The sequence below is a fragment of the Rhineura floridana genome, chromosome 19, assembly GCF_030035675.1.
Source record: "Rhineura floridana isolate rRhiFlo1 chromosome 19, rRhiFlo1.hap2, whole genome shotgun sequence".
In the NCBI taxonomy this organism is placed as follows: domain Eukaryota; kingdom Metazoa; phylum Chordata; class Lepidosauria; order Squamata; family Rhineuridae; genus Rhineura; species Rhineura floridana.
In genome coordinates, this window is record NC_084498.1 from 8,068,931 (window position 1) to 8,081,056 (window position 12,126).

Consider the following 12,126-nt stretch of genomic DNA (forward strand, 5'->3'; position numbering starts at 1 on the left):
GTTTTGTCCTGAATGCAACTGAGTGGCACTGATAAGTGTCTGATGCTGCTGCAAACTTGTAGATCATTTAAAATATTTATAGGTTGTTTGTCCTGTGTTCAAAGTGGGGGACAATATTTAAAAACAAATTGTAGAACAAAACAACAACAACAACAACAAAAGGCACAAAACACCTACTGAAATCAACCAGCGCCTGCTGGAGGAACTGGGGAGACGTGTGGAACCTGCGGCCCTCCAGGTGCTGCTGGACTACATCAACCCTGACCACTGGCATGCTGGGTGGGAGTGAAGGGAGTTGGGAAAGGCCACAGGTCAGTGCAAGAGCACCTGCTTTGCTTGCAAAAGGTCCCGGGTTCAATCCCTGGGATCTCCAGGTAAGGCCGGAGAGATTCTCTGCCTGAAACCCTAGAGAGCCGCTAGCTAGAGGGACCAATGGTCTCTGACTCAGTAAAAGGCAGCTTCCTATCTTCCTATGGGAGTCCAACATCATCAGGAAGGCCAGAGGATCCCTGTGCCTGCCTTAAGAGAAAACAGAATGAGGAAGAGCCCATTCCTGGTTGTTCCAAAACATGGCTCTTCCCCCTTCAGCCAAAGCTGACTTCAACAGCTAAAATCGCTCCACATACAGAGGGGGGCCTGAGCAACTGAGCACAAGGGAGTCCCTCAGGCCCCCAAATAAAAGGTTGTACTGGAGATATTCTTTCCAATATAAGGGTAGACATCGCCATTTCCTGACATGAATGAAAAGATCTCATGAGATAGCTAAAAAGGAACCCACCGGTAAGATTTTCATCAAAGAAACTCATTTCCTGAGAAACCAGTGATCGGAAGAGACTGTTGCGCAGCCGGATGTTCAGCCTAGCAAACACGAGAGTGAAGACTCCGCCCCGGATACCTGCGGCAAATGAGCTGATTGCAGATGAGAGACGTTACAGGACGGACAGACAGACGCCAACACACAACCCCTTCAGCCCAGGCCTACCATGCAAGAGGAAGACAAGACAGAACCTGGGGACAGACACAGTCAAGCAAAACAGATACCCAACGTGGCCCGATGATTGACCTGGGGCTGATGGCAGCTATACTCCAACAACATCTGGAGAGCACCATGTTGGCTACCCCTGCTCTAGAACTCAGGAAAAACAAGCGCTTCAGAGGCTTTGGCTAACGCCTGAGAGTTGCAAATTTCGCTGCACTTACTCAAAAGCAGGGATGGGCCAGCGGTCCGGATCTGGCCTGCAAGCAGTTTCCCCAACCTTACCAAATTTTAGTCAGGATACGGTGATTGATTTGTTACACAAGCTTTCACTCCATAGGAAATCAAAAGGTATTTTCAAGTTGTAAAGCAGGGGGTAAGGAACCTGTGGCCCTCCAGATATTGATGGACTCCATCTTCCATCAGCCGGAGTCAGCAGGGCCAAAGGTAAGAGGTGAGGGGAGCTGGTGTGCAACATCTGGAGGGCCACCAGGCTCCCCCTGCCCTTCTGTAAAGCAATGGAAACCTATACAGCTTTACATCTCTGGTTTGGATTTTGACGGTAACATGTAAATGTATATATTTATATGTAATGTTTGCTCGCGTATCTACTAGGAAGGGAGGTCAGCTTGGCAGGTATAAGGGACAGGAGCTTTACTGGGGTTGCCCCATAGCTATGCAACTCCTTCCCATAGATACACAATCAGCCACCTTCTGGGTAGCATTTAGGTGGGCTCTAAAAGCATTTTTGTTCAGGATTACTTTTAACTGAGCAGGTTCAACAGCTTCTGTTTTTAGTCTTATACTCTTGTGGCTGGCTGTGATAGAATTCACTTGAAATGTTTTCACTTGTGCCATCGTGACTGTAATCAGGCTGTTTATATATCTTATATGGTTTTGAATTTTGTAAACCACCATAGGGTAAATACTGTGTTTTGAAAGTCGGCTAATCTGTGATCATCAGATGAAGGGCAGCCTCAAAAGAAAAGAAAAACAAAAATTTATTAAATAATAAAATAAAAGAAATAATGAATGGTGCTCTGTAACTACAAAGGCTTGACTGCAAGGATGTAAAGCCCATGAACTGGAGTGCCAAATTCACCACCTAGCAAATGCCAGAGGGAAGGTCTGCATCTGTAATGTTTCACCCTGAGATGTCAATTCCACATCAATCTGAGGAACATCCATTCTCTGAGGTCCTCTGCCTGACACCCACCAACCACAGAAAGCATTTCATGACCTTTCTCTAGCAGGGAGAAAGTCCACAATGGCAGTGGAGAAAGGCAGCTTTGGAAGAGGATCCCCCCTCAAAGTCCACTTCCTGAGGTCCACCTGGCTGATCTTATCTCTGCAATTTAAGGAAGAATGACTAGCCTGAAAGCTGCCTCGAGCACATGAAGTGGTCTAAATGTTAAGCTGGATCCATTTCAGTAGCACAGCTTTCCTTAATCTGATGGCCACCAGACATTGCTGGACTACAACTCCCATCATCTCTGACCACCGGGAATGATAGGTGCTGCAGGCCACCACATCCAAAGAGCACTTGGTTGGGGAAGACGGCAATAGCAGATCTACTTCCAATTAAGTATGTCAGCCTGCTGTTTGTGGTTTCTTAGCCTTGAAGACTGAACTACCTAGAGTTGCCTTGGGCCACACAAGAGACCCCAAGACCTCATGTTTGACAGTCTTGCTTTCCTGCAAGGTGGCGCCAAGCTTATGCTCGAGCCTGGCAACTTGCGAAGGGACTAGTCTGTGGAGTCGATTGTACTTCCCACACCAGGCATTGGTCTACCTTGGAGAACAGACTGGCCCTCAAGACCCTGCGGTTGGCCATCCTTAACAATCAGCTTGAGAAGTCAAAAGGGGATGGACAGGTGCCACTCAAGCCTATATTCACACAAAAAATAATTCATTCTAACACATTTTAATGTGCATAAGAACATAAGAAGAGCCTGCTGGATCAGGCCAGTGGCCCATCTAGTCCAGCATCCTGTTCTCACAGTGGCCAACCAGGTGCCTGGGGGAAGCCCGCAAGCAGGACCCGAGTGCAAGAACACTCTCCCCTCCTGAGGCTTCCGGCAACTGGTTTTCAGAAGCATGCTGCCTCTGACTAGGGTGGCACAGCACAGCCATCATGGCTAGTAGCCATTGATAGCCCTGTCCTCCATGAATTTCTCTAATCTTCTTTTAAAGCCATCCAAGCTGGTGGCCATTACTGCATCTTGTGGGAGCAAATTCCATAGTTTGACTATGCGCTGAGTAAAGAAGTACTTCCTTTTGTCTGTCCTGAATCTTCGAACATTCAGCTTCTTTGAATGTCCACGAGTTCTAGTATTATGAGAGGGGGAGAAAAACTTTTCTCTATCCACTTTCTCAATGCCATGCATAATTTTATACACTTCTATCATGTCTCCTCTGACCCGCCTTTTCTCTAAACTAAAAAGCCCCAAATGCTGCAACCTTTCCTCGTAAGGGAGTCGCTCCATCCCCTTGATCATTCTGGTTGCCCTCTTCTGAACCTTTTCCAACCCTATAATATCCCGTTTCAATGAAAACAAGAAAAACAGGGTATATGCATTTTAAATTAGATATACATGCTTTATCTTTTCTAGTGTTTTTACCAAAGGAGAGTTTTACTGACAGAGAGAGAGAGAGAGAGAGAGAGAGAGAGAGAGAGAGAGAGAGAGAGAGAGTTGCCAGATGAAAACTTGCATTTGTGCAACAACTCTTACTGATCACACACCACAGACGAAGCTTTCGTATCATCTCATATCAGTTCAGGAACAATATCTTGCAATAGAAGCTGTTCATACAATCATAGAGATATGAAGGCTCGGGGGGGGAATGGAAAAATGGGGGGGGCATTCTTTAACCACTCCAATTTTTCTGGGTGAAAAAACAGAATTTTTTCAAAGGGGGGAACACTTTCCCCCCAGTTTTTCCAGGCCTTCACATTCCTGTGCAATCAGCTGAAAGTCATTGAAAGACATCCATGCAATGGGTGAATCCTATCCAGGGAGGGAGGGAGGGGGAGAGGTGGGGCTTCTGTGAATATTACCAGAGAAGGATTTATTCAAAATCTTCCTAGGGTGTCTCGCTACACTGGGGGCATCCAACATGGTGCCTTCCAAATGTTGTTGGGACTACAACTCCTATCATCCCTGGCCGTTGGCCATGGTGGCTGGGACTGACGGGAGCTGCAGTCCAGCGATATCTGGAGGGCACCACGTTGAGTATCCCTGCTCTACATCAGAGAGAGGAATTTCTGTTTTAAGAAGCAGAACAGAGAAGAAATCTCAGATAGCATCACATGACTTGAGTGAATGGGATCATCTATGCGAGTTAAAAAAAAAAGCTTTGGCTATAGATTCCTATACTCAAGACCACAGGCAATTCCGTATGGAAGATACATCCTCCTGAGTAACAACAACACTGTCACACACATTCTGTAACATTTAAAGATAAGGAGAAGGATTTGGCCCAGGGACTCCAGCAAGGTTACCTTCCGATGGCCAGAAGGGCCATGATCACCACAGCCATGGAAAATTGCTCCATGCTCTTCCGGATTACTATTCCGTCAATAGCCCGGCCGGTGTAGTACGGAAGGAACGTCTCTCCTGTTTGGGGAAGGGAGGGGGGACAACAAAGGTAGATTAAAGGCAAACCCCCCAACAGGATTTAAACACAAGGGTTCCCATTGTGTCTTCAAACTCATTTGGTCCCTCCCTGTCTTCCCAAGCCCTGAAAAAGAAGAGCCTGGGAACAAAACAGGTTGATTGTGCACAGCAGGGTGCAGGTTACATTTTTCAGCCCAAGGGCCACATTCCCTCACAGGGAACCTTCCGGGGATCGCACAACTAGCGATGGATTCAGCCTAAGGCAAAAGTGGGCAGGGTAACGCATGTGGCTCTTCTCTTTGTACAGTAGGCTGTTTTTTTAAACAAATAACTTGTTTCCAACTTTAATTTTTATTGACAATTTTAATGTATATTTTCCATTCTTTGTAAACCACTTCGAGGTTTTGTTTCAATCCAGCAGTATAGAAATTTTGTTTGTTTATTTATTTTTAAAAACATTCAGACAGGCATAAATCAGAGATGTTTTACACAGACACAAACCTGCATCCATGCAAAAAGAGGCATTCCCACAGCTCAAGGACACATTCTAGCCCAGCGGAAGCACTTGGGGAGGCAACGTGGCAGGTCCAGCGATAGGTGCGGACTCTGCCCTCGGGAGGGACATGGCCAGGGCAGAGTCCCAAGGGCCAGATGGAGAGGCCTGGAGGGCCAACCTTCCCCATCCCTGATGTAAAGCTACCATTTCAACTGTCCTGGCTAAGGGCGCAAGCTTAAGCCGGTGTGGCAAAGCAGTTAAAAGACTGAGGCCCCATCTGCATTATACATCTGAAGCAGTATCCCAACACTTTAAGTCTGAGCACTGTCCTTTGTTCAGGGTGCTGAGAGTTGTCAGGAGACCCCACCCTATTCCCTTCACAGAGCTACAATTTCCAGAGTGATTTAATCAATCCCTCTTCCCAGGGGACTCTGGAAACTGTCGCTCTGAGACCTCTCCTAACCATTCTCAGCACTCTTCACAAATGACACTTCCCAGGAAGCCATGACTGTTTAAAGTGGGATGATGCTGTTTTAAAACATGTGGTGCAAATGCGGCCTGAGCTACATATGAGGACATCCCCAGTTTGAATCATACTCCCACCACAAACTCCTTTTGAGCGAGGCACAGCTTCTCAGCTTCACCCCATCCCATAATACAGGCAGTGGGATACTTACAGGGCGGTTGTAGTACGGATTACAACAAGAGCATGTATGCCACACAATTTGTACACTTCAAAGGGTTACAACAAGTATTGGATAGTCATACATTTATTGGCATCAGCCGGGGTGGCAACTCTCTCAGCCTACCCCACCTCATAGGGTTGTTGTGAGGAGAAAATGGGGAGGAGGAAGTACCATGTGTCCCACCTAGAGCAATTGGAGGAAAGGAGGGCTATAAATGAAATAAAATAAATAAATCACCAGCTAGTGCAATGTATAACTGCTGGAAAGTATTGTTAAGGGATGGGCCATAGAATCATAGAGTTGGAAGGGGCCTTGTAGGCCATCGAGTCCAACCCCCTGCTCACAGCAGGAAATCCACAGCTAGAGCATCTCCCGCAGATAGCTGTCCAGCCTCTGCTTGAAGACATCCAGCGCAGGGGATCCCACCACCTCCCTAGGCAGTCGGTTCCATTGCCGAACTGCCCTTACTGTCAAGAAGTTCCTTCTAATGTCCAATCTGAATTTATACTCCTGCAACTTAAAACCATTAGACCTAGTCCTACCCTCTGGGGCAGCAGAGAACAAATCTGTACCCTCCTCTATGTGACAGCCCTTCAGGTACTTAAAGAGTGCAATCATGTCACCCCTCAGCCTTCTCTTCACCAGACTGAACATGCCAAGTTCCTTCAACCTTTCCTCATAAGACTTCTTCTCCATACCGGCTATCATCCTCGTCGCCCTCTTCTGAACCCGCTCTAACTTGTCTATATCTTTCTTAAAATGAGGCGCCCAGAACTGAACGCAGTATTCCAGATGAGGCCTGACTAATGCAGAATATAGTGGGACTATTACTTCCCTCGACCTGGAAAATATAGCTCTGTTTATGCAGCCCAAAACCGCGTTTGCCTTTTTTGCCACAGCATCACACTGCTGGGTCATGTTCAACTTATGATCCACTACAATTCCAAGGTCCTTCTCACACGCACTACTGCTAAGCTGGGTATTTCCCATCCTGTACCCGTGCATTTTGTTTTTGTGGCCTAAATGCAGAATCCTGCATTTGTCTTTATTGAATGTCATTTTATTAATTTCAGCCCAATTTTCTAGTCTATCCAGGTCCCTTTGGATTTTATTCCTGTCTTCCATTGTGTTAGCTATCCCTCCCAGTTTCGTATCATCCGCAAACTTCATAAGGCTTCCCTCCACCCCATCATCTAAGTCATTGATAAAAATGTTGAAGAGTATCGGCCCCAGGACAGAACCCTGTGGCACTCCACTCGAGACCTCCTTCCAGTCCGAAGCAGAGCCACCGACGACCACTCTTTGAGTACGGTTTTCCAACCAGTTGTGAATCCACCTGACAGTATTTCCATGTAGTCTGCATTTGACTAGTTTGCTAATCAAAAGGTCGTGGGGGACTTTGTCAAACGCTTTGCTGAAATCTAGATAGATGACATCTACAGCATTTCCACCATCTACTAAGCTAGTGACCAGATCAAAAAAAGAGATGAGATTAGTTTGACAGGATTTTTTCTTGACAAACCCATGCTGGCTCCTTCTAATCATAGCATTGTCATCTAGATAGTTGCCAATGGACTCTTTTATTATCCGTTCTAATATCTTTCCCGGTATTGAAATCAGACTGACCGGCCTGTAATTCCCCGGATCTTCTTTTTTACCCTTTTTAAAGAGCGGGACGACGTTTGCCCGTCTCCAATCCTCCGGCACCTCTCCCGTTCTCCAGGATTTCTCAAAGATGATGGCAAGAGGTTCCAAGAGTACATCCGCAAGTTCCTTCAATACTCTGGGATGCAGTTCATCAGGCCCTGGAGATTTGAACTCATTTAGGTTAACTAGGTATTTCCTGACTATATCTTTATCAATCTCGAACTGCAGTCCCGACCCCTTACTGAGATTGCTACCGATGCAAGGTTGCACACTGTTCCCTTTTGGGGAGAAAACGGAGGCAAAATAGGTGTTGAGCAGTTCTGCTTTTTCCTCGTTACCTGTCAACATTTTGCCATCTTCATTGAGCAGCAGTCCCACCGTTTCCTTGGTCTTTCTCTTGCTTCGAACATATCTGAAAAACCCCTTTTTGTTGTTCCTCGCTTCCCTCGCCAGCCTCAGCTCATTCTGGGTTTTAGCTTTCCTTACGCTATTCCTGCAAGCCCGAGCCACTCGTCGGTACTCTTCCTTGGTGATGTGTCCTTCCTTCCATTCTTTATACATGCTCATTTTTACTTTTACCTCCTCCACCAGTCTTCCGTGTAGCCACATTGGCTTTTTCCGATGTCTTCCATTTTTCTTCCTCTTTGGAATTGTTAGTGATTGCGCTTTTTGTAATACGTTCTTCATGAACTCCCACGCTTCTTGGGCTCCTTTTTTCTTTAGTCTATATAGCCACAGGATCCTACCCATCATTTCCCTGAGCTTGCTAAAATCGGCTTTCCTGAAATCCAAGGTCCATGTTTGACTATATTCTTCTTTGGCTTTCCCCAGAATCACGAATTCCAGCATTACGTGGTCACTTTCCCCCAAGGTACTGACCGCTTTAATTCCCGTGACCAATTCGTCCCTGTTAGTTAAGATCAGGTCCAGGATTGCCGATCCCCTTGTTCCTTCTTCTACTTTTTGAAAGAGGAAATTATCAGCAAGGCCCATCAGGAATTTGTTGGAGGCTTTGTGCTTCGCAGAGTTTGTCTCCCAGCAGATATCCGGGTAGTTGAAGTCCCCCATCACTACTACTTCTTGCCTCCTTGAGATTTCAGAGATTTGTTTGAGAAAGGCCTCGTCTACCACCTCTTCTTGGCCAGGGGGTCTGTAGTAGACACCTACTACCATGTCGGTTTTATTTGTTTCTCCATTTATTTTTACCCAAATGGTCTCTACCGGACCCCTTTGTTCACTCTCTTGGATTTCCATAGAGGTGTATTTGTCTTTGACGTATAACGCTACTCCCCCTCCTTTTCTGTTGCTTCTATTCTTTCTGTAGAGTTTATATCCTTGAATGGCTATATTCCAATCATGGGAGTCATCCCACCAAGTTTCTGTTATCCCTATGAAGTCATATTTGCCTTGATGCACTAAGACTTCAAGCTCCCCTTGCTTGTTTCCCAAGCTCCGCGTGTTGGTATATAGACACCAGAAGTCTCTTTTGTCCCGACTGGATTCCTCCGTTAATATACCGTGAGCTTTGCCGTGCATCCCTTTCTCTCTCCCAGTGTCTCCTGTACCCTTCAAATCCTTGCGTTTACAACCTGCTGTCTTTGGATCGGTCTTTAAGCTATCATCTCCATCCCCCAGAGGCTTTAGTTTAAAGCCCTCTTGATGAGTTTTGCCATACTTCTGCCAAAGAGATTCTTCCCAGTCCTCGTGAGGTGCAGCCCATCTCTTGCCAACAGTCCCCCCTCCAAGAAGCTTAGACCACGGTCCCAGAATCCAAACCTCTCCCGTCGACACCATCTGCGTAACCAGTCGTTGACCTGCAGTATCTTCCTTTCCCTTTGTAGTCCTCTATCCTTCACAGAAAGAATTGACGAGAAGACCACCTGCGCCCCCAAATGCTTGACCTTCCTACCCAGAGCCTCATAGTCTGAGGTGATCTGTTCCAAGGTGTTTCTGGCTGTGTCATTCGTGCCCACATGGATGAGGAGAAAGGGTTACCTATCTTGCTTCCCAATGAGCCTCGGCAGGTTGTCAGCGATGTCCCGGATGCGTGCCCCAGGGAGACAACAGACTTCCCGATTCATTTTGTCCGGCTGGCATACTGGTGCCTCTACCCCCCTGAGCAACGAGTCTCCAACCACCAGCACCCTCCTCTTTTTGCCGCGAGCAGTGGTTGCACCAGCTTCCTTCTTCCGGGGTGTGGAGTCTTCCTTTGCAGTCAATGTCTCTTGATGCAGGTGAGTTTGTTGAGGCTCTTCAGAGGTGCTGTCTGCCGAGACACTGAAAGCGATTTGTTAGTTGCATCAGTTCTGAATCCCTCCTGTTTTTCCTTGCCCTTACAGTGACAGTCCTCCACGGGGATTTGTTGCTGTTGCAGTCCTGTTCTTCCTTGTCACTTTCTTCCTGTAGTTTGTGTCGCTCCCTTAATTCCTCTTGTGTTCTATCGAGGAAGTCCTCATCTTCTCTGATAAGTCGCAGGGTGTCTATGTGTTGCTGCACCCCCTAACCTTTTCTTCTAGGAGCGCCACCAATCTGCACTTGCTGCAAGTGTAATCGCGTCTGGTTTCCATTAAGAAGATGAACATAGCGCACACGTTGCAGGTGACAACAACTGCTTGATCCCCCTCCATTTTATGTTTGTTGTTTCCTATTTCTGTTGTCAGTGGCAGTCTTGATGTTTCTCTTGCGAGTGCCAGGAATTAGTTGAACTGATTTTGGTTTGGTTTTTTGGTTTTTTTGTTTTATTTAAGCCTGGTGGGAAAGAAAGTATGCAGATGAGCTGCTTACCTCACCAGAGCTCCTCCTCCTCTCTTGGTCAGCTGCCTCCCAAGTCTCTCAGGTCTTTCAGGGTCAGGAATCCCAAGCGCTACATGCACGCATTGCTGCCATCAACCAAGGTGGCGGCAGAGGCTTCAGCCCCTTACAGAAACCTCAGCCGCCATCTTGATTGATGGCAAACCTGCATGAGCAGTGCGCGCAGCCACAAAAAAAAAGCGGAAAGGTAGGGAGAAGGGGGTCCCAAACACCAATCAGCCTAGGGGCCCTCCTCAGCTTAATCTGGCCCTGCCTGCAAGGGAGTAGCTGAAAAACATTCCCCACCTTTGGTGCAGACAATACTGATGGACCCACGGACTGACTCGATATAAGGCAGATTTCCATGTTCTTACCAATGGACATCAACAACAGAAAGAGCACGATATCAGAGGCTCCCAAAAGTGGTCCGCAAGCTTCATTCAGGTGGTCCACGGTGTTTCTGCAGATCTGTGGCTGACGACGGGAGATGGCACTTCCATCGCCTTCAATATTCATATTGTGCCATTTTTCATTTGCATTTTTATTGCCCCTTTTACTTCTTATACATTGTATTTTATGAAATTACAATCTGAATTCTGTAGAATTCATACTGGAATACAATAAAATACAAGAAAGAAAAGAAGCAATACAAACACAATTACAAATCACGCAGCATCCAGCACAGCACATTACAATTGCTACGACAGGCAGGAAAATCATGAAGTGATCCGCCAAGACCTTTAGCCAATTTTCAAGTGGTCCGTGGGGGGGGGGGAGTTTGGAAGCCACAGCATTAGATGTCATTCCGTTTTAAAATCCAAGTCACTCACCTAAAGCGGCTACTAAAAGGAAGACAAAGGCCACCACGAGGAAGTGAGCATCTGGCTTGGTATAAGACAAGAGCTTACAAATGGTGGCCGCCGACGCCTCCTCTTTTTTCCCCTGAGCATCAGGCAAACGTGGATCACCACCTTCCTCTGCTTCAGTCCTAGATTCAGAATTCACTCCCAGAGTCTCCCTGGAAGGTCTCACCGAAGACAGGAGCTGCCACAAGGAGAAGGTGGCCGCCAGAGACAAGTACGTCCAGGCAAACAAACCCCAAAACCAGGGGTCCTTGATGGTCTTCCTCACCTCCGAGTAGAGCAGCAGCTTGACCAGGGCGTAAATCCCCACCACAAGGCAGACAAACATGATAAAGATCCGGGAGCCTTTCAACCGCTTGGGACCATAGTTGGTGTTTTTGGCGACCCCGAAGGCAGCCCCCAAAAGCACGCAGCTCCGGTAGAGACAGGCCCCCCAGATATCCAGCATGGAATCAAAGATGTTAAAGTGTTTCAGATCCTGAAGGATGCTGCCGTCGCTGCGGCTGTATTTGTACAGCAAGGTGGTCACCGTCACATCCACGCCCGTAAAGGCCAGAGTGCCGGCCACCACTTTCCAGGCACGCATAATCCAGATGGTCCCGGTGTGAGGTAGAGGTGGAGAAACAGCCAGGGATGGGGAAGGCGAGGGAGGAACAGGAAGCTCCTAGTAGAGCCAACGTGTCTGCCCAGTCTTTCCTGCAAGAGAAACAAGAACATGAGAAGCACAATGAAGGTGGCACACAGTGAATTTTGGGCGCCAGCCTCTCCAGCCACTGTGGGAAGGTATTCCTTTCTATTAACTCGGTGGCGAGGTGTTGTCTTAGGAAATCTTTGCTACCTTCTTAAACACAGCTGCTACAACTGAAGCTACCAGGAATGGAATTCAGGGAGGGGGGCACCCGGGGGGGGCTGAACTACCTAGTTTTTTAAAGGGATGGATTACCTGGTTATTATCTTGGGGTTTCTTGTGCTTAATTCCAGTTTATTCCTTATATTTTAGATCAAAAGGTTACATATGTTATAAACTAGCGGAAACTGCCTGGCATTTGCT

At 47.1% G+C, this 12,126-nt stretch overlaps 1 protein-coding gene across 4 annotated transcripts in view; it reads right to left on the bottom strand.

The window, feature by feature from the left end:
- Positions 1–12,126, bottom strand: part of ABCB9 (ATP binding cassette subfamily B member 9) — a 52,242-nt gene that overhangs the window by 19,703 nt on the left and 20,413 nt on the right. For 2 of the 4 annotated variants that reach the window (XM_061602862.1, XM_061602863.1), the window contains 3 exons: positions 11,043–11,771; positions 4,479–4,593; positions 779–909 (listed from right to left, as the gene is read on the bottom strand). In XM_061602862.1, the coding sequence (XP_061458846.1) occupies positions 779–909; positions 4,479–4,593; positions 11,043–11,661 (865 nt within the window). In that variant the 5' untranslated portion in view covers positions 11,662–11,771. The remainder of the gene's footprint in view (positions 1–778; positions 910–4,478; positions 4,594–11,042; positions 11,772–12,126) is intronic. The other 2 variants (XM_061602865.1, XM_061602864.1) reach the window with 2 other exon arrangements.